Raw genomic sequence first — 23464 nt, forward strand, 5'->3', positions numbered from 1 at the left:
TGCTTTTGTGGCAGCTTCCTTGCAGTGTGCCCCTGTGCCATGCTATCATATCTTGGATCCAGCTGATTATGGACTGAAACCACCATAGTGAGACAAATAAACCTCTTCTTCCTTCTTTTTTGGGTGTCTGGTATTTTGTTTCAGCAATGAGAGGAAAGTAACCAAGACATACAGGCAATGATTTTCTAGAAATTATCCCAAATGCATAGGAAATGAAAGCAAAAATTGACAGATGGGATTGCATCACAGTAAAAGGCTTCTGTACAGTATGTAAAGTAAGGGCAAAAAGGTAAACTTCAGAATAAAAAATATTTTCTGACTTCTTTTGACAGAGAATTAATGCTCAGAATATATAAGCAATTAAAAAAAGTAATAAAAATCAAAATAAACCCAATTAAAAATGATCAAATTACCTAAGTAGATGATTCTCAAAGGAAGATATACAAATGGCCAATAAACATACACAAACGCGTGATACGATTAGCCATAAGGAAAACTGAAATAAAAATGAAAACTAAATATGATTTCACAATAGCTAGAATGGTTTTTGTTATTTTTAAAAAGTCAATGATAAATTTGTGGAGAAAATAGAACTCTTACACATTGTTACTTTGAAAATAATTCACACAGCTATTATGGTGCACAGGCTGGAGGTTCTTCAAAAAGACTAAAAGTAAACTTACTATATAAATTAGCTTTCCCATTATTTAGTATAAATTCAAAGGAAATAAAATCAGCGTACAAAAGTTATACCTGCACACCAGTGTTTATCATGACACTATTAACAATACATAGTATGTAGAACCTGTCTAGCGGCCTGTGGACAAATGGACAGATAATGAAAATGTGGTATTTATCTAGAGTAGAATATTATTAATCCATTAAGATGAAATAGAACTAAATCATAGAATGATGAGGGAAATCAGCCAGACTCAGGAAACAACTACCACATGTAGTCCTTCGTAGATGAGAACTAAACTGTTTATTTGAATACACAGTGATTATTATAGGTTGGGAAGTATGTAAAATTAACTGCGGGAAGTGTGTGGAGAAACTGAAAGTCTTGTATGATGTTAGTGAGAATGTGAAAAGGGGTGGCTGCTATGGAAAATAATATAGCGACTCATTTTTAAAATATTTACTTATAATCAAGAAATTCCTCGGATGGATCTATAGTAAATTAACCGACTGGAGGGGCTCAATGAGATATGTGTAGACTCGTTCACAGCAACATTATTGACAGTTACAAAAACATGGAAAGAACCCTACATTCATTAATGAATGATTGAATGAATAAGCAAAATACCATCTACATATGATATAGTATTATTTAACACTTAGAAGAAAATTTTGTCAAATGCAACAACATAGATGAACACGAAGAATATTGTATTAAGTGAAATCAGTCAGTTACAGAAGAATGACATATGAAATACAGGAAATTAGCATAGTCAAATACACACAACAAGGATATAGAGTGGTGATTACCAGAGCCTAAAATGAAGGAGGAAGGGGGTCTTGTTTGCAACATGGGCAAAACATGATGCCATAGCATTCCAAGTAGTGCAAAATAACCAACCATTCCCAGTAGTATTTATGTCGTGTCTCTGCTATCATCACTGTCATTAATTTCACTTTTATACATTAAAAATGAAAAAGAATAAAAACAGTAACACAGAATTTCAAAACAAAATAACAGAGAACACTGCCTAATATATTGTGTGTTGTTATCTTCAAAATAGTTGTTCAGATTACAAAATGTAGGCATGAAAAAATGATAAAACAATTGAACAATGAATCATTTCACTTTTAGGTAATCTACTATTGTGGAATGCGTTGTTTTTATTTTTTTAACAAACTGTTATCTATTATCAACTAAGAAACAATGAAATTTTGTTTTACTTGATTTTCCGAGTACTTATTTGTCTCTCCAATGATCTGATCTGTGTCCTTTACCCTCTCTAATGGACTTCTAACGATTTTGAGGATGAGTCTAATGAAATTATTACGCTTTTTTGTATAAACTGTCTTTATTTTTCTTTAACATCTGATGGACAGTTTTACAGAATTCCATTTCTTTGGTTTTTTTCTGTCAATACTTAATTGATTACTCTCTTCTTGCTTGTATGGGTCCTAAAAATTTGGATATACAGCAATTTTGTGTCTATACATCCATATAGATGAGCTGAGTTCCTTCCCTCTGGCTTCCAGAATTTTAAATTCAGAGCTGAAGATGCAGCTCTGTGCAGGTCACTTCCTAGCATGCTGGAGGTCTTGGGTTCAGCCCACAGTGCCATATACTAACAAGTGTCATCACTTGTAGGTTGCATACTTAGGTACAGTGCTTTTGTTTGTTCTGATCTGTTTCCTTTGGGAATTTATCCTGCTTAGTGTTTGCAGATCCTATGTGTGATGTTTGACATTAATTTAGGGAAAGTCATAGTTATTATTGCCTTGAGTGTTTTTTCTTCTTCTTCTGATACACACATTGCCATTGTCTCAGTTCTTGGACTGTCTTTTCAAAATTTTTGGTCTTTCTTCCCTTTACTTTAGTTTCAGAATTTTCTATTGGTTAAAAGACCAAGGCTCAAGTATTTTTTCCTGAGCTAGGTCTATCTAGTCTACTAATGAAACTGTCAAAGGTTTTATGACACAGTACTTCTGATCTATAACATTTCTTTTCTATTTTTCTTAGAATTTCTGTCTTCTTACATCATCTGTTTTTACATATTATGCACTTTATGATATTCCTTAGCACATGAATTATTAGTTACTTTAAAATTCTTGATCTATAAGTTCAATATCTGAGTCTGCTATGTCTCTTCAATCTATGGTGTCTGTGCTTTAGCAAGTGTTGAAAGGTTTTGAAAGCCAAACATGACTACTGGGTAAAGGGAAATCTGAAAAGGAAGTGATGTGGTGATAAAATGTGTTGGAACGAGAAGCACCCTGTGATTTTCTCAGTAAGTTTTAGTATTTTAGGGAGCCTGTGCTCTTGGGTAGTGAAATTCATGAGTGCTTCTCAATGTTTTCCACCTTGTGGGTGGTTGCTGATGAGTAGCGAGGGGCAGGAAGATCTTTTCCTTCCCCAGGTGAGTTAACTTCAATAGGTAAGAGAAAATTGTAATTGATTAATTCTGGTAAACTTGTTTCCCTTGAAGTCAGGGCTTATTTTAAAAGACATATATCAAAATGGTTATTTTTCCTTCTCTTTACTGAAAGTACAAAGAAATTTTTCTCCAGTTATTAATTTTAAGAACCTGATAGAAATTATGGAAATGTATAAAAAAGAAAGCCCCTTTTGCTATGCTGGATTTCTCTGGAAACTTTAACGCAGGTTGGTGTACACTGAACTTCCAGTAATTCACTAACACACTAGTAAAAATTAAAGTAGTCAGAAAGTAAAATACAGGGAAGACTTTAGAACTTGTTTTATGAGACTTGGCTAATCTTAATGCTAAAACTACACAAATACATTGAAAGTAAATAAGAATCAGTCTGGTAACCCACATGAAGATAGATGGGAAAAGTATAAGCTAAATATTAATAAATTAAATCCAGCACAATATAGAATGATGCTATATTATGAATAAATGAATTTGATTAAATTCCACATTGGAAAATCAATACATGTAAATATTCTAACATAAAAACTGATTATAAGTTCAATTGATACAAAAAAAATTCAATAAATTCAATATTATTTCAGGATGAAGTCTCACCATGAACTAGTGTAGCCATTACACAGCTACGTTCGCGTAGGCAGGTTGCTCCTGCTGTTCCTCAGGGGAACCTTGGGGCGTCCCCCAAGACTAGAAACCGAAGGAATCCTCCTTAATCTAATAGAGACATTAAGAGACATTAAGAGAAAAAATTACTATGCATGCTTTTAAATTTAAGTTTATTGGTACAATTTAAATTAATGCAATGACAACATTCATTACAGCGAATGTTATCTGTATATGATGTATCTTGATTCTTCTTATATTTTGAACTGGGACAAATTGAAAGCTTATTTCCTATGTTGGAATTCCAGCCTCCAGAAATAAATTTCTATTCTTTAGAAATTACCTAGTCTGTGGGATTTGTTGTAGTTGTACAAAATAGTCTTAGACACCCGAAAAGTTTAGCTCTCAAAAAAGTATACTAAAATTTACATATGAATTCATGACTATACTAGCCAGAACAAATCTAGAAAATCAGAAATCCTTATTATAAAGCTATGATTAGAAAGACTTATTATAAACCTATAATAATCAAAATAACATGGAATTGGCAAAAGGTAGACAGATAGATATGTAAATGAACCAGAATGAATAGACAGAAGATGACCTCAGTATGACAATGTTTTGCCCAAGTGTAGTAAAAATATCCAAGTTAAAAATAATAGTCTTTTGAAAAGTAATACTAGAAAAATTAAATATTCATATACAAAAAGTAGAATACAAATTTTGTGATTTAAAAACTATCAAAATGAATAATTGTATGCAGACGTATATGTGTAAAATTTTTAAGAGAAAATATAAAAACAAAACTTACTGATTAGGCAAAAAGGTCTTAGACATGACACTTAAAGAACAATCCATAAAATTTTTTAAAGTAACAAATTGGACTTTAATAAAAAGGAAACCTGTTATACAAAAGAGATCATGTAAAGAAAGAAAAGATTCAAATTCTAGAAAATGTTTATGTATTAATATTCCAAAAAAGGATTTTCAAAACTCCTTAAATCAAGAATAAAAAGAAATACAAGGAAAAAGAAGAAAGAAAAAAGAAACTCAAAATGTACTTTCACAGAATCATCATTAAAGAGGATATATGGGTGCCAAATAAGCATGTGAAAGATATCCAAAATTATTGTGGAAATTAAGATCTGTATTCATATGAAAAAACTGGGACACACGTCAACAAATTGGAGAACTTAAAGTAGGCAGGTGATTGGAAAAATGAAAACTACCAAAACAGACTCTATAGGAATCACACGAAAGCCTACATTAGTAGAAACTGCAGTAATAATCAGAAACTTGCCCTGAAAAATACACTGGCAATTTTCACTAAACATCTAAAGAAGGATTAACACCAGTTTGGTACACAATCTTTCCAAAATCGGAAAGAGAGGAAACATTTATAGCAGATTCCATGAGAGCAATAGTGCCCTTATGCCATCAGGACAAGGATGTCATGACAAAAATACCAAACACAGATCAGTATCTCTTATGAAAACGCATCAAGATCAGTTATGAACACAGATATATTTTGGATGTAATTTGTCCCCATCAAAACTCATGTTGAAATTTGATTCCTACATAACAATATGGAAAGGTGGTGGGAATTTAAAGAAATGATTTGCCATGCAGTCTCTGTGCTCATGAGCAGGTAAATGTCTTTCCATTCACAATCTTTTTTAAATAATTTAGTAACAGATTTTGAAGAAGTGTTAGATCTCATGGAAATACATTATTTACCACAAGAGTGAGTTTTTCTGGGTAATGCAAGATTACTCTGAACATTTGGCTCTCTTCTGGCCACTTTTGAACACATTCCTACTATGTGATGCCATTTACCAAGAGGCCCTGACCATAGCTGAACAGGTATCAGTCACACACTCTTAGACTTCCAGAACCGTGAGTTAAGAGCTTTTCCTTTTTTGTTTCTTAAACTTCTGTATTTTGTTTTGCTTTTTTTCTTAATAGGGCACTCAGCCTCAGATTCTTTTTATATTTTAAAGAGATTAAGACAAAAGAGGACAGAACAAACAGATCAGAACAATGTAAGCAACACAGTAGTTCACGACAAGACAATCCAATATTAACAGTAGCTATCATAATGTCTCTTTCTTTGAAATAATTGAGCATACCTTCACATACAATAGTATCAAACATAAAAAACTAGTGTAAAACCATTAAAGATAATGAAAGTATTACAGGGCATTCAAAACCAAATAACAGAAATGAACAATGGCTAATATATTATCTCCTTTTCCATAAAAAATTTTGTTTATACTACTACAAATATTAAAATCCAATAAGAAGATATTTTGTTATATCAGCACAGAATAGACTAAAAAAAAACACGAAAACTCTCAAAATGCTAGCAAGCAGATCTAATAACAAATAAAAATATAGTGAGTATTTAAGTTCCAAATAAGTAACAAAAATTGTAAAACTATTAGACCTATATTACAAATAACGTATTTACAGTAATACGGTATTCAAGCTGGGCCTGAAGACTTGTGCGTACAATGTCAGCTCCCTGGGAGGCTGAGGCAGAAGGTAAGAAGTTTGAACCCAGCTTGGGCAATTTAGTTACTTCTCCAGACCCTGCCTCAAAATTGAAGTAAAACAAAATCTGAAAAGGGCAGGAGATGTAGCTCAAAGAAAAAGCCTTAGGTTTAGTCCTTGGTAATTAAATAAAATTCATGATGTATTTGAAATTCAAGTTTAACTTAATATTCTAAATTTAACCTGATAACTCTACCACAATGTCAGAGACATGTATAAGTTGATGCACGGGGTCAATTCATCACCTAACAAAACCACAACAATACCACCATGTTCAGATGATGAGTATCTTAATAAAAGTACAAAAAATTTGCACCAGGATAGTCATAGTAACTTTATTTATAAAAGGCAATAATCAGAATAACCCAGGAACCAAAGAAGTCAATAAGCAAGTTGTGACTTTCTACAAAATATAATATACATCATAATAAAAACCAAATTTATACACAACCTGTATGAAGATAAAAGAATTATACTGAGTTAAAAGAGTCAGATAAAAATTATTCTTTCAATATGATTTCATGGATGTAAAACTCTAGAAAATGCAAATAATCTTTATGAAAGCAAATAAGTGGTTGCCTGGGCATAGGAGAAAGGAGAAGAAAGAGCACTTGCAAATATACATGAAGATTCATTGTGGAGGCATTGGTACCTTTGTTAGGGACTGCTGTGATAATTTCATGGGTGTACGCATACATAAAAAACAAATTATTCCTCTTAAATATAATACAGTCAACTGTACATCAATAAATTATTTTAGAAATGCTACTTTTAAAAATACAATTTTAAAATATTGGTAACAATATTTTAATTAATAGTTATACTGACTACCTGTGTCATCAGGACTTCAAGTGTGGATAACTTGAAACACCTGCCATGGTGACCATCAAGATTAAAACACTGTTACTACTGTAATTTTCCTCTGATTTCTCTACTATTCTATGTGAAAACTTTACTAAGACATTATGGAGTCAAAGCCAAAGGAATCCTTAAATCAAGGTTTAAGGAGAAGGTAAAAGCCTTGCACTGAATTGTTATATACAGACCTGATCACTCACTTGCACTCTGGAATCCATAGAAACATTCCTTCAGGCCTTTCAAATGGTGGCCTCACTGCCGGCAAGCAGTGCTCACACAGCAGTGCACAGTAGCACCTCCCTGCAGTCAAGGAGGAGACACTCTGCTCCCCGGAACCTCCACCTGCTGCCTGTCAGTGGAGCTTCTTCTCTTGCTGATTCTAAACCAGCATCTGTGCAGAAAGAAAACAGCAATTTTACACACTATGAATCTCATTTACTCAAGTATATTTGCAGCTTATAAAATCCAAGGAGACTCTGTTGCTGCTATGTTCTGTGCTGTGCAATGATATGGGAAATAAATAAATGACAAATCACCAGGCAGGCTTCCGTTGGTGTAGTTATTTATCACATATTTATTTTCCCCGTCTTTCTTTGACATCATGATGACTGTGGGAAAGACTTGGGGAGTTTGTTTTCTAACTGATAGCTATAGTCCTGAAAATTAGCCCTGTGAATATCATTAAGAGTTTTCTCCTTTTTTTTTTCACAGAAATATTATTTAGTTTTCTTTTTTCACAGAATTACTGAATATCATCTTTTCTATATTCCTGATTAAATTCCAATTTCTTCTTCTTAAAGTTAAACTACATTCATTTTCAACGAGAGAAGAACATTTGGAAAATAATTTCCAAGTATTTAAATTAGATAAACAGTGAAATTTTAAAAAATGAGAACCTGTCAAGACTTAGGCAGTGTTGTAGTCAGAGGTTGGAAGGACAAAAATTACTTACAGGAAACACAATTTGTAGTATTATTCGTAATAGTCACACAAGTAGTCAAATAGAAAGTGCAAGAAAACTTTCCACATCTCTAAGGACTTAAAAAATCCAGCTGAGGACCTGGTCCCACAGCAATAACCTGCGTGAGTTCAGCTGAAGACCTAGAGCCCGAAAATGACTCATGCAAGTCTGTTTCACAGATCTGCACTGGGAAGGAAAAGGCCAGCAGTGGAAGCTTAGAAAGTCTATGGCAGCGGGCTGAAGGATCCCTGCCAGTAGGTGGAGCGTTCTGCAGTGGAGCCAAGAAGTGATGTTCACAGTAAGGACCAGGGCTCTCCCAAAAACTATGGCAGCCACCCTCAGTGACGATGGGGTCGGGAGCTCCTCTGACCATGAGAACAGCTGAGTACATATCAGGAAGCCAGCGTGACAGACTGCTCCTAAGATTAAGCAGCACACATCTTCCCCTCTGGGGCCAGGAAGCAATGTTCAAAGTAAGGCCCAGAGCTCCACCAACATGAACTGCAGCCATTCTCAGGGACAAGTCCAGACCTCCTCTGATGATGGTAGCCAAAGTCACGTCAGGGGAGCCATCATGACAAGCTTCTCCAGCAGGACTTATGGTTCTAAACAACAACAACAGCAACACTTTGGAAAACCCGTGGTGCTACTCTTTCTCTTCAGGTCTCGTTTTTGTGCTGACAACAGTCCTCAAGTGGGCCATCCACTCTTAGCACCTTCCTGATTCAGTTCAGCTGCTGTTTAAGCTGACCACTATTTACCAATCCACTACAGGCTGCTGCTGCTAAAAAGTTATGTGTCCCTACAAATCCTCTAATGATAGAATTCTAAAAATGGATATAAACCATGAGTAACAGAGAATACAGTTCTGAAGTGGAAGGTAAAATTTATCAGCTGAGAATTACTGGGACATGGACAAGCCCGACTCATGATATCCCTTGGCAAGCTGTACTTAGCAAGAAGTGGCTCGACTGTGTCACGCTTGATGGGGACATGGCTTTCCCAGCACCCAAGCTGTTTTTCAACACCCAGATTGTTCCCAGCAAAACCACAACCTAGCAGCACTGCTGCCTTCAGAAATCCAGGACAGAATGCTGTAAAGCAGAGATAAGGTAGAGCACACAATCTTTCCAGTGCCAGCACATCTGATAACATCCATATATTTGCATCAGAAACTCTGAGAAGATTCACCACTGATGCACAAGAGGCTTTAAGAATCTGACCACTGATATTTGCTCAGACCTCCTCATACCACATCCCTGTCCAGACACCCTTCAACAATAGCTAAACTTGTGTCCTTACCTACCCTACAAACCCTCCTCTTCTCTTTGTTCCCCAAAAATGGGCTTTCTGTGCTCTGTCTTTCTGTACCAAGATATATTGAATCTTGTGCCTTATTCCCTTCAAAGAGCCTGTTTCTGGATTACATTGTTTGTTACAGTTTGGTTCATTTTGGCCATTCATTGTATTCTATAGACAAAAGCCCAGTGCTTCTATAGTATTCTAGGTGTTTAGGGAATCAAAGGTCAGAAACATGTATGTAACTCTGTTTCAGAGTCACCATGTTAGTCTTAACCTGTTTTTCTCATGAACCAGTTCAGACTACAAAGCCCAATATCTCTCTGCAAAGCTACGTGAGGTCACTCTGATTTGTTTCTTAGAAAATACTGACACTTGAGGATCAGTGCATTTTTTTTCCCTTTTGTAAGTTACTTCTTAGCAGAAGAGTAAAAGATATTTGGGACAGTTCTTTATTTGCAGTAAGAAAAGAGAGTTATTTGCTCTAAAGTCTCAAGATGCTACCCATTCTCCAGGTAGGATTATTAAGGCCAGCTGACAGGGTCCTGGCATGTGGCACAATGCAATTAGTGGTCTAACTTAGCTTGGACTAGAGTAATTCATTTCACAGAGACCAAAGTTGCTATTCTTTTCTTTTTAAAAAAATGTATTATTTTAAAGAGAATATAAAAAAAGCAAACGGAACAGAGCAAATGAGAACAGAACAATGCAATCAACATAGCACTTCACAACAAGACAACTGGACATCAACAATAGCTAGCATAATGTCTGTTTTCTTGGAAATACTTGAGCATATCTTCACTCACATTAATACCAAACACAACAAAATAATATAAAATCATTTGAGAGAGTGAAAGCACAGAACTTCAAAGCCAAATAACAGAAAATTAACAATGGCTATATAACATCTCATTTTCTGTAAAAAATTGTCTATACCATCACATTTAATAAAATGAAATGAAACACAACAGGATAGAAGCAATCAAAACAGAAGAACAAAAGCATGGTAGGACTTCAAAACAAGATGATAGTAAATCATCAATAGCTATCATAATGTCTGTTTTCTTCAAATTAGCTGTTTATACCACCACACATAATAAAATATAAAAGCAGAATAAAACCAATCAAACCAATGGATTAAAACACTATAAGACATCAAAGCAATACAATAGGAAACCATGATTCCATAATATATCCCATTACATTAAAAATTGCTTGTCCTACCATGTGACAGGATAAAATCTAACAAAACAAGACAGAACAAAGCCATGTTGAAAGTATATTGAAGGTCTTCTTGCCGGCAAATGCACAGATCTTCCAAAGCATGGAATTGGGACGGGTTAGTGATAGATTTTTTGTTTCAGATTCATACATCTACCGTTACCAAAATTTGTGTGATGACGTCCCACAAAGGGACAGCAAATTAGGTTAAAAAAAAAGCTTCTCATGTGCAAGAGGTGATTGACTAAAAATGTTGTACTATGTCAAAATGAAAACTTAAGTGTATTACAAAGTGTCATCATGATTGTGATACTGCAAGATTATTTATGACTTTTGATTTTTAAATTTCTGTGTAAAATATGTGACTGCTATCTGTTAATATTCTGTAACAATTTAAATACTAGGGCATCCATAGTTGATAGAAAACAGTAGTTCTATTTTGTATATTAACCTCACTGAACCTATTACAACGTTATATCACGATCTTCTCTTCTGCATGTTCAATAACTGAGGGTTGAAGGCCAAAACTTGAGAAGGATACATGGGCTAAGAGGATAGCCAATATTTTGGCTTGAGCCCTTGGATATCAGTGAGGTCCCTCTGCTGGGACATCTCAATGAGACTCTGGTCTTCAAGGAGTTTGAGGCCGCACAGGGGAAAGTGATCAATGGTGTATACTGTGCCTATGGAGAGACACCATGAGAGAAGAATCTCCTAAGCTGTCATAGAAACAACTTGCTCAAGCAACGGACATGATTCCTCAGAAAACTGACACTTATAGAAGTACTAAGAGGTGCTGTACATGGTTTTCAGGCAATTCTGGCCTTGACAGATAGCAAGAAAATAATTTTAATGAATACATATCTCACTTTGACTTGCTTTTAAACATCCCTTGGAAAAGTGTCACCATAAGGAAAAAACAGTTCAGCAGAGTCCTCCAAACACAGTTCCTCCAACTTCTAGTGAACACATACTGACGGCAACTACAAAAGCAGAAAAGGGGAGATGTCAGGAGTGGCTGGGCTAGTGATAGTTCATACATGTGGAGCTGAGAGCACAAAGCACCCAAAGAATGCCCTGAAGACATGGAGTCTACCAAGCAAAAAGGTATTTCAGTCCCGAGAACATGGGGCATGAGAGGCAAGCTAGTTAAGCAAAGGGGTGCCTCAGGAGAAATACATGCATAAACGCATCGCAATGGTTGAGCAGTTCCTTGTCTCCTGTCCAGAGAGAGGGCTCCACCTGACTTTAGCTTTCTATACATTGTCTCTTATATTTATTTCTCCATCCTTTCACATCCTTGCCCCCAGAACATTGAGAGCTGTGCAGAATGTGACATTGGCATCATTTTTGATGGACAAATCATAATCATAAAAGCAGAGAAACGGGGAAGAAATGTGGAGAGGTTAAGCAGGATACTCAGGTCACCCTGCAAAATGGGAAGCTAGGACGCAGTTGAGGCACAGGGTCCTAAATACCACAATTATTATTCCCCTAGAATCTGAATTATCTCAGACAGCAAAGTCCTGGAGTCGAATCTGGCACACAGCAACCATTTAAAAGTCTTGGAGTCACATGGCCACATTCACTCATTTTGGTGCTGAGCACAGCAGCATAAGGAAAATGGAGAAAGGAGACAATGCCTAGCAGGGATCTGGCCTAGTTCCTCAAACTCCCAAAAAAGTCTACTGTGCAGGCTTAAATAAATGACATAAGTGGTATGATTTTAGGGCTCCAGGAGGAGCAAAGCCCTCTGCAGTGCTTGAGACTCTGCTGGCTAAGACAAGGAATGTCTCTGGGCAGGCATACTTAATTAGTACCTAATGAAGGAGTTTAGAGTGAAAACCCAGGAAACTGAACAGAACTTGGGAGTGGTTTAAGGACGTTACCAAATAATAAATTTTGTTTAAATTAAGATAACTATTTTATGAGAAGCTCCCCATGTTGCATTTCAGTACAGGAGTGAAATGCCTGCAGCTACAGTCTTTAGTGAATTGGAGGTGGAGCCAGGTGTCCTCAGCTGTGACCTTATCTTACCCTTTGAAGCATCTCTTTGATCTCAGATTGGGCAGGCCATGTGGCAGCCCTGCATGCCTGTTCAATTTTCACTTTCAACTGCTCCCAAAACAAAATACCAACTCACCTTGGTGCCATGAAACAAAGGGACGTGGCACATATCTACAGTGTTTTACCCAAAAGTAGAATACACATTTTTCTCAGAAGCACAATGAACTTTCTGGTATAAACATCTATGACCATAAAACATAGTAAAATCAACACAAATAAATTGCAAAAACACCCTGAATGTTAATGGATCACACCTGAATAAAACCAGAAGTTAACAACAAAGTTAACCACAGATATGATGCAAGTATATGAAGATTAATCGATACACTCTTGAACAATCAAGCAGTCCAAGAAAATGCCAGGGAAAAACCTTTAAAATTCCCACAGTCAAATGACAATGGGAGCACAACTTTCCAAGCTTAAGGGACACAATGAAAACCACTGAAAGAGGGAATTTCATGACTGTTAAAGCTCACACTGAATAAATAAATCATCTGAAATAGATAACATAGGATTTACCGTCCTAAAAACACAAGCACCCTCCAAATTCAACACTAGTAGAAGAAGGAAATTACAAATCTTAAAATGAATATCAATAAAAATGAAACTAAATAAGGATTTTACCAGGAAATCATGTAAAAACCTAATGTAATCTCAATATCAAATATTGTAATCCTTTTCCAGTCTTCCTCTCAATCTAAAAAGTTATATTTGTAATCCTATTCAGACATTGGCATTTTGGCAAGTTAATTCAATCAACCACTTCCAGTGCAACCCACAGCTAGAGTGATGACACCAACACATATGCAAAGATAAGGGCAGTCAAGGGGTCCTAAATCCAACTCAATGTGGATGTGCAAAGGCCTTGATGCAAGGCCTCTCCCAGAACTTATTATCTTGTGAAGAAGGGGTAGACAAAACAAATCTTTGCAATATGCAAGGTGATAAGCAGAAAGACCAGTCTGTATAACTTAATGGGGACAGCATATGAATGAATTCAGGAGACTGGTGCTTCTGTTTCTGATAAATAAACATTTATACCCCGGAGACACATAATCTCTTACTTTGAGGCTCCCACCCAGTTGACATTCCTGGAACTGAGTGGCTCTGCCATCCTGTTGTGCTCAGATCTTTTACAGAGAGCACTATTTTAGAAAACAGGACACTGTCAAGCAGACTTCAAAGATTACTTATCAGTTCAGCTGTCCTTATTTGCACTGCTGAAAGGCAACTGAAGAGTGAAGGCAATACCATAGCCGGCTCTGTACATAGCAGTATATGGAAATAAGACTTGATTTAACTAATATTGTTGTGATTGTTCGGTACGCAAGGTGGTGAATCCATGTAGTCTTCTACAAGAACCAGTGTCAAACTTTTTCCAGGTTTTTTTTTTTTTTTGTCTTTTTTCCTTTTTTATCTGTACTGGGGATCGAACTCATGACTGTCTGCTTACAAGGCAGGCGCTTATTCCATGGAGCTAAATCCCCAGCCCCTCAAAGTTTTTTTTTTTTTAATTGTAAAGAAAGTACACTGCCAAATTCACTACTATACCTAGGATTACCTGATATGCTAATCGATATGCTAATCTTAATCCTTATACTAACCAATTAATATAATCTTAAACTTAAATTTAAAGGTAAAGTTTGACCTTGTCCCTCTAGCATAAAGCTAACCCTGATCATTATTCTAAACTTAACCTTAAACCTAAACATTGAAGCAGACTCAAAACACTAATTCTAACAAAACCCCAACTGTAATGTTAACTCTAAGCATATCTCAAAAGAAAAAGCTAATCATTAATCTAACCTTACAATTAACCCTGAATCTAACTCTAAATCCTTACCCTAAATCATAAATACAATCTAATCCTCATCCTAACCTTGATCCTCATCATAATCCTTATGCTCACTTTAATCCTTAGACCTGCCACACTCATGAAAAACCTAAACCCCAAACATATTTGCAAACTCTAACCCCCAAAATTTGCTCCTAATCCCAAAACTTAACACTAACCCCAATCTCAAAACCAACACTGACTGAAATTACACACAAATTCCAAGGACAGGCTCAAACCTAACACTTACCCTAACCTGAAGCCCAACCGAAAATAGACTCTAACTCTAATACTCTAACCTAACCTTAACCCTAACTACTAACAACAATGGTAACCTAAACCTGAATCCTGAACACTATGATGATGCTCTTAAAGCCTAACACTAACCCTAATCCTAATCATCATTCTAACTCTTGAACTAACTCTAAACCCAACACTCACTCTTACCCTATCACCAAAACTCACCTGAATCCTTAAAATAACCCTGCCACTTACATCCTCAGCACCTGTCCCTAAAAATCCTAACATTACATTTCCTCATACTCCAATAAAATTTTCTTCACAATGTGCTTGGTGATTAAAAAATATATGACATGGCCACTAACAAAAACACTAGCAGTAAAATTAGCAGGGAACAAAACCTAATATATCTAGCCCTATGAATCACACATGACACAGGATCCTAACTCTGAACTATACATAATAGATGTCAACCTAACCAGGTGCTAGTTTCCTACACCAACCTGATGTGATAGGTGTTCAACCCTACTTCAAGGACATGCCTTGATCCTCACTCTGCACCTTACCAGAGACCTAAACATCACACTGGCCTTTAGCTGAAACCTTCACCAGAAAAGAATTCTAATCAGTGGCCTGAGCACCACAGCCCCTTCTTCACTACAAAGAAGGAGGGCCTGGTTCTTTAAGAGCTGTCTCTACCCAAGAGAAGCCAGGGTCTACACAAGGATAATAGTGCAGGATGTGTTGAGTTTGAGTGTTTCCAGTTTGGCAACTAGCAGGTTGGGAAGGGTCATCCATCTTTTGTAGGGGACATGGGAGAAGCAGGTAGGGGAGGGGAACACTAGGAAGTGACCTCACTTCTTTGACAATGCGCCTAACAGAACCTAGAACTCTCAAGGCTGGATGCCTACAGTTACTGGTAGAGAGACTCAACAACCAGGAGGATGTTTTCTTGCTGTTTCCCAAAACGCGAAGGCTCAGGCCACAAGAGTTGGTGGAAACAGGGTCTTATTCGAAGGCTGAAAGGCTCAGGCAGTCGTCAGCCCCAGAGCCTGGAGCACCCTGACCCCAGAACCCCCAACATGACACAGGAGAGTCCCCAACAGGTCAGAGTCAGCTGGGTGAGCCCAGAACCCTGCCTGCCTCCTTGGTGTGTGGGGCAGTGTGCGTGAGTGGGTGTGAAACCAGGGGACGCCTTTGGCAGCTGATCCACATGGGGGCTGAGCTCTTTAGAGCTGGCTAGTGTTTCCAAGCCTGAACACTCCATTCTCACTGTCACCTCAGGACTCAAAGAAGTCCAGCCCAAAGCTGGAGGATGCTGGCAAGGTGGGGAGCATGGAGCCAGACATGCTGAAGAAGCTGGTGAACAACTTGGTGCCCGCCCATCTGCGCGGGGACACCTTCTTCGTGCCTGCCTTCCTGGCCATCTACAGGAGATTCGCCACCCCGCAGCAGGTGCTAGATCTCAGGTGTGCTCCACCTCCAAGTCATGGGGCCCTGGACCATTGGGAAGCTCTTGGGGATGAACCCCCTGAAACGTTTTGCACCCTAATATTCCCTGAGGATAATGCTTTACTCAGAGGACTCCTGTTCACATGGTTTATTCAACCAAATAGGTGGGGCCCCAGAACAGTAAACCTAGGTCCGGCTCTGGGTAAGAGATGGGGTCCTGGATCTGTAAGGTATCCCCAATCCGCCCCTTGAAGGAACTGTCTAGATGGAACTTGATTTTCCTAGGTTCCTGCCTAGAGGAACACAGAGCGGGGACCTTTAAGCGGGTCTCAGCACCCAGGTGCAGTCTTGAGATGTGGGCACAACTGGCTGGATCACCCACAGCACAGATGTCTACACAGCACCTACTGTGTACGGGTAGCTTTCCTGAGGTTTCTCTGTCATTCAGGGAGCAGCGCAGAGGGACCTCTCAGGCTTCCCAGCCTCTTTTGCCATCACACAGTCTCATACTCCCCTAGACCTCCTGGGAGGCCAGGACAGTGAGTGTTCAAAGGTCACACTCTGCTGTCTCTTCTAGGTACCCCTCCTTCCTCCCGGACTCTGAGGAGGACGAGCAGAACAAGAGGTGAGAGGCCATTGGGCTAAGAGGGATGGAAGAATCCTGTCCCCAAAGTGGGTTGCAGAGGAACTGGGGTGTGGGCGAGCTGAGAAAAACCAGGGTCCCTCAGTGTTCATTGATTCCCACTAGAGGGCTTGGATCTGAGGCTGGGCCTCCAGGTGCTGCAAAACAGACATCTGTGCTTAGGGTTCTGTGCATGAAGGAGGCCCTCAGGGTTGGTCTGGGGACAGAGTAGGTCTTTGTGAGGATGCATCTGTGTGCACAGCAGGTCCCTGTGAGGATACACCTTCATGCAGTCCATTCTCAACCCAGAGAAACCTCGGCATGCAGGATGGAGGCTGCCTAGGAGTTGTGGGACACAGAAGACTCACATGTGGTCCCTACACCTCTTCCCTCTATGCCCAGCTTCTGGCTGGCAGGGTGGGCTATGGCGAACAGTGCTCCCATCAGGCTCCATGACAGGGGCCTAGGACAGGGGAGAGGCCAGGCTCTTGACACTCCTGCCCACCTGCCCTAGGGCTCTGAGTTCCATCCTGGAGACCTGGCTTCTCCAGTACCCAGAAGACTTTTGCCAGTGCCCAGACATGGCCAGCCTCAAGCAGCTCATGGACTATGCCCTACTGAACCTTCCAGATTCAGACATCATCCTGCAAGTGGGCAGACTTAGGCCTAACTTAGAGTTTGCTAAGAGGGATCCCTTCCAGAGGTGAGTAGGAGGCTGGGGTTAGTGACTGTGGGTGGTGAGAGTGCAGCAAAGTCATGCTGGTTCCATCAGGAGGAGTTTCCAGAGGCTGCTACTGGCCAGGGGCAAAGGAAGAGGATGGGACCACCGATGGGGCTGGACAAGGGTTGGGACGGGGTCTTGCTTTGGGTCAGTGCCTGGGGCTTCTCTGGCAGGAAGTGGGCCGCTGTACCTTGGGAAAGGCACAAACAAGGGTGGTCTCCCAGGAATTTTCTGTCCTGTCGCTCTCCTGCCACTTCTAGGGCCACAACTGTTTCCACAGAGGCACCCATTGGAAGGGACCGGGAGTGGAGCTATGGGGGATGGTGTGAGCAGAGCCGGACAGGCAGAAACTGGCCAGCCTGACCTGACTCTCCCTCTCTCTCCCCTCTAGTGGCTGATCCCAACCAGGGATCAGGACAATTGCAGGACAATTTAGACCACCTCACCTTGCAGGACTTCAATGGCAAGTCTCCCTCCCTCCCCTGGAAATGTTGCCTTTTGTTTTTTTTTTCCTGGTTTCATTTATCTGTAGTTATTTTCTGTTAAACATTAATAAAATTTTATTGTAACATAAAATAGAACTGTCCCTCTATTTTAAGTGAACATCTAGTGGAGCTAAGTCCTCACACTGTGCTGTGCTCCCAGAGGCTCTCTCCAGCAGCAGCCCAGAACCCCTGGCAGAGCCCCTGGTCCCGTGGGGAGGACTCTACATACCTGCTGGAGGAAGGGACTGAGGAAGTGCCCAGGTGATGGGGACTCTTGAGTGCTGACCGGCAGGGCCCTGTCCACCTGGCACAAGACTGGCTTTGCACTGGGAAGGCAGCACCCTGCATCCCTGCAGAGCCCCTCTCTCTTGAGGGCCGTTTTCCTGGCCTGTGACATAGTCAGCAGTGCCCTTCCTTGCCTGGATGATAACACAGCAAAGGTCCTGGCATGTAGAGCTCCTTAAGCCCTGAGGCCCAGCTGGGCCCACTCCCAGTGTGCAGTGCACACAGGCAAACTGGAGGAGGAAAGAAAGCACATGTTCAGGAGGGATTTGGTTCTACAGAAGAGGTGCAGAGCCTCAGCTGTGCTCTTAGATGACCACAGAGCCCTTCCACATGTGGAAGCTGGCTTGTAGCTGGAAGAGGGCGTCTGTGGAACTTCATTGAGAAGTGTGCAGTGAGGGTCCAGGAGGAAACCCACCGAAGTGTTTTACTGGACACCCTGCCATGACCATGGCAGGGCTCACCACTAAAACTTTGCCCAGTTACCTGTGGACCTGGGAAAGATCCCACCTCACTGAGACAGGGGGACCTAGGGAGGAGCAGCAGCAGGACCCAGGACAGGTGTGACCACACCATTCCCTGGGTGCATTGAGCCACTTCTCTCCCTGTGCAGCAGCACCCTGTGTTTCCCCAGCCCGGCCAGGGGACCTCTGAGTCACAGGCACAGAAGCAGTGCAGGAAATGAGACACTGTTTCCAAGGACAATCTAGAAGAACACTGGGCTTCACCAGCTCCTAGTACACCTAAAACTCCCGACCTCCAGCAGGGCAGTGCCTACGTGGCACCTCTTACTGGCGTATTACAGTAGCAAATGCCTGTGGACTCCTGTTGCTGTGGTCGCTTTTGCTAAGAGCTCTGTCCTTTCCCTGTGCCTCCTGGACCATGATGGGTGACTGAAATAGAAGGAATTCCTCCTGTTTCTTCTGATTGTGTTTTCCTTTCTCTCCACCCTCAGGTCAGTGTACCCTCATCTGCATCACTTACAGGTTTAGTCCATCTTGGAAAGTCTGGAGACCTGACCCCACTCTTTCCTGCTCTCTGTGCTGTGGTTGCATCCTCTGCCTACTCGCCTCCATTTGAATCCAGCTCAGGGCCAGCTGCCACTACCTCTGAGGGAGTCTGACTGTTTGCAAGATGCATTTGCAGGCAGGAAGCCAGGAGCTGTGTGGGAGAAGGGATCCAGCACCTCTAGGCACAGCCTCTTCTGCAAGCATGGCCTCATCCTCAGCTCAGTGTGGGGCCTGAGATGTTCCTTCTGGTCCTTGTCACTGTCCCATGAGAGGCTTTCCCAGTGGCTTTTTCTCAGCTACATGTCTTGCTTTGTACTGTTTTGCTGTTGTTTTTCTGGGGTGTTGGTTGTTTGTTGGTTTAGAATTCATTTTGTTTAACTCTGTTCAAAAATAGAATAAATGTCAAAATTTAATGTGCACTTCTTTTTCATGAATTAGTCTCCAATTATACCAGGTAATTCTTCATCTCTTTCTCCTTTTTCCTTAAGTAGGTGTATTTCTTCCTTCAGTTTCAGTCTTCACTGCAATGCTTTGCAATCATTTCCTTAGTTTCTTGCTTTACTTTGTTGGCTGAGCTCTATTGGAGCTATCGTTGACTTTCATGTTACTCCCTAAGCTGGGAAAGCAGAGCATTTGAATCCAGCAGCAAAGCGTGCTGCTCACATGAGCAATGCAGTGGGGTGGGGCTGCATGGGGTCAGAGGTCTGAGTCTGAGGACCAGTTGGGCTCCAATGTGACAGCATCTGAGCAAATCCTTTCACCTCTGGGTTCTTTTCTTCATTAGTAGAGGATTTAACATCTTTGAATGGTTTGGAAAACCAAATGAGAAAACGGATATGGAAATGCTCTTTCATAAGATAAATGTGAGGGTTTCTTAAAATTACCCATGATATTAGTCTTCCTACACTTCTCCTAGGCAAATTCATGTTTCCTGAGGCAGCTTCCTGTTTTGTGACTTATTCCTTCAAGAAGGAAACAGTTTAGTAAAGAGTGAGCTCATAATCTGGGGTCAAATGATTCCTTTGAGTTATTTTCAAGTTCCTTGGTTGGAAACGGTGGACATGGGCAAGTGTGGCCAATAAGAGGGAAGAGTGCTCAGTGGTGCCTGCAGTCCCTGTGGCCCAGTGGGGTGAGGCTGCATGGGGTCAGAGGTCTGAGCGTGGGTGATGGGGAAGCATAGGGCTCATCAGCCTGCTCCCCAGGGAGACCTCATCAGAGCGGCTCTGCAATGAACCAAGAGGAATGGAGGGAACGCACTAGCATAGGCGGCTCTGGGGTTCTCTTCATCAGATACATGTGACTCAAAAACCTATGCGCAGCCCACACGGAGTGATGGTCCAAAGCTTTCATATTCTATTAGGAGAAAATGAACAAAAGGGTTATAGGAATCCCCCCCGCCCCACTGCCTGCGCCTTTAACTGAGCAAGCCCACTGAGCTCAAGGAATGGAGAACCATTTCCATCTGGGTCTGCCAGAGGGCCCGGGCTGTAGTGACAGCCTAGACATTTGACACTCAGATATTTCTTCTCCACCTTCCAGTGACTCCTGAGCAGGTCTAGGTCTGCCCTGCCAGCCACAGTGCAAAACACAAAAGGACACTGAACAATTTATTCATTCAACAAACATTTATTGGTATATATTATTTTGGGAAACATAGTCAAGTTGGACATAGTAGTTGGTGCCTGTTCCTTGGAGTATACCATCTAGGGGGAGAAAACACAACTGCTGGTATGACCAGTACCTTGTAGAAGCTGTTCCATGGGGCTATGCAAACAAGAGTGGGACCCTAACCCAGTTTGGGACACTGGACAGCTTCCTGGCTGGGCACCTTCCTGTCCAATACTTAGATGGGTTTCAGTGTATTCCATGGTGGCAGAGGTTTGGGTGGCAAAAGGAGTGGCAAAGCACCCCATGCTGTGGCTCTGAAGCTGTCCTTGTTGACCCTGCAGGGTTGACCTTCAAGGCTTTGAGTCCTCTTCCTTTCCACAGTTATGGCTCTCAACTGGACTGTTAGATTCCTCATGGAGACTTGACACAGGTTTGGGTTTGAAGGTAGGAAGAAGCAACGTTTAAATAGTGCCCATCAGAGTGCCTTGTCCAAGAGCTGCCTGCTCTAAATGCCACCTGCCATCACCCTGCAGTGCCACCCTTGACCCTCATTCTTTTTGGTCTAACAGCTCTGACAGAGCCACCGATGGAAATGTAAGTCTGTCCTTGGTAGATTCATGCTATAGATTACCTGGGGCTGAAAATTAGAGAAAGAGAGGTTAGGGGAGGTGGAGGAGAAAGGTGCACTTGGAGTTTCACAAATTTTTTCCCTGTTATCTTTCTTGTATCCTCCATTTTTCTAACCTCAAGTCACATGTACAGTAAAGATTCCTGAATAAACTCAGGAAGAGGGTTGAAGCTCTTTACGAGGTAAGAACGTAAGGCAGTGTAGTGGTATAGGATCCCGAGTTGGGAGGCCCAGAATGAGCGCTGCTCTGTGGCCTTGCGCAGACCCAGAATTCTCTCTGGGCCTTGTATTCTCCACTTGTGGAACATGTCAGATTAACGCTCCATGGATCTCTGCCATGCTCAGCCTCCATGGTCTCCAGTTCAGGGCAGGGTAGGAAGAGAGCCTGTCTCTGCACCGGACTGGGCTTGCGCTGTGTTTAGCTGGTTTTGGCTGAAGCTGAGTCTGTGGAGTCATGCAAAATAGCCCCAGAGAAAGATGTTGATGGCCAGCAGGAGGATGGCATTGATGTTGCAGATGCTTCTCCAGAGTGGTTCTTCCTTGATGCTGGTCAGCTTCTGTTCCAGAGATGCCTTTTCTGCTGGGCTCAGGACCTGTGCTGGGGTTCCAGAGAGCCCACAGAGCCAACCCCACAGCAGCTTTCCCCAGGACCTGCGGGAGACTGGGGATACAGAGCCAGAAACAAGAGGAGCAGGAGGGGAGAGGTGAGGAGAGAGTGAGGAAAGGGAAGAGGTGAGAGAGCGGGAAGGAAATGGTGAAAAAACCAAGGGGGGAGTGTGAAGGGCCTTTTGCACAAACCACAGGTCCAGCTGAGCTCTGGCCTTGGCCGCAGCATAGTAATGGTTACCACACAGGAGCACGTCATTGTGGCATGGAGCGGGACAGGGTGTTGGGGAGAGAGGGTAGTGTAATTCACCACAATTCAGAGATTAAGTCCAGAATGACAATGGAGGGGAGGAGCATTGTCTCTTTCAGGAGGCAGGGGACCTTCAAGCCAGACAGACCAGACCTTTGCCCTGCTGTGGGGCTGGGCACTGTGCCAGAGGTCAGAAACTTGGCTCCAGGGCCAGCTCTGACCTCAGCAGACTGTGTGCCCATCTGTAAGTCTCACCAGTCCTCTGAGCAACATGTTCTTTCTCCCTCAAATGCTTCAGTGACATATGCCTGTTCTCAGGGCTGTTCCGAGCACCAAAGGAGAGTGGAGATTTGATAGCATTTTACCAGCTTTCAGTGCAGGAGCAGAGAGGGAGGCACTGGTGAATGTAGTGTCACAGAGAGGAAAGCTCCCCAGTGTGCAGAGCGCCACAGCAAGGCTACAGGCAGCACTGCTCCTAACACTAAGTTTAAAAGAAGCAGTAAAGGAAGCAAGTCTTTTTAAGGACTTTAAAGTTAGACAGTGTATTAAGCATAAAATTAATGGAAAGTGCCTTCCATGGAGATGGAAAGCAATGGCCAAGAGTGAGGATTTGATCTGAATAGCACTGAAATATGGAACTTGGTGAGTTCAGTGCAGCCTCACAATTTCACACACGCAGGAAGCCTGGGTACCCTCAGGCTGAACTTCCTCCTCTGCGAGGACTGTCCAGCACCAAGGTCCAGAATGGCTCACAAAAGAGGGGAGAGCTGTTTCAGGTGACTTGGCTGCAGAGCTCCCCTGAGATCTCTATCAAGTGATGTCTGCGCTGAGAACTATCATTTTAAAGCCAATCCAAACCTCCTCCCTAGATTCTCACAGTGGTCCTCTGAGGTGCAATGAGCCCACATCACCAAGTAGGTATAAATCAGTGTGCAACAACTCAATAAATGTGCACCTATCTAGGACCGAGGATATATATATATATATATATATATATATATATATATATATATATCTTTCAGATCTATTTATTGTCCTT

The 23464-nt window shown here is 41.2% G+C and overlaps 1 protein-coding gene across 20 annotated transcripts in view; it reads right to left on the bottom strand.

Annotated features, from left to right (window-relative positions):
- Positions 1 to 2976: 2976 nt before the first annotated feature.
- Positions 2977 to 23464, bottom strand: part of LOC100733913 (sodium/glucose cotransporter 4) — an 88611-nt gene continuing 68123 nt past the window's right edge. For 15 of the 20 annotated variants that reach the window (XM_063244571.1, XM_063244557.1, XM_063244560.1 and 12 more), the window contains one exon: positions 20940 to 22230. In XM_063244571.1, coding sequence (XP_063100641.1) covers positions 22022 to 22230 — 209 coding nt within the window. In that variant the 3' untranslated portion in view covers positions 20940 to 22021. Of the gene's footprint in view, positions 3840 to 6604; positions 7531 to 19399; positions 19714 to 20939; positions 22231 to 23464 lie in introns of those variants that run through there. The other 5 variants (XR_010046146.1, XR_010046145.1, XM_063244569.1 and 2 more) reach the window with 5 other exon arrangements.

This window comes from Cavia porcellus, unplaced genomic scaffold, assembly GCF_034190915.1.
Source record: "Cavia porcellus strain 051 isolate PalLab524CR breed Dunkin Hartley unplaced genomic scaffold, mCavPor4.1 scaffold_289, whole genome shotgun sequence".
NCBI classification, from domain to species: domain Eukaryota; kingdom Metazoa; phylum Chordata; class Mammalia; order Rodentia; family Caviidae; genus Cavia; species Cavia porcellus.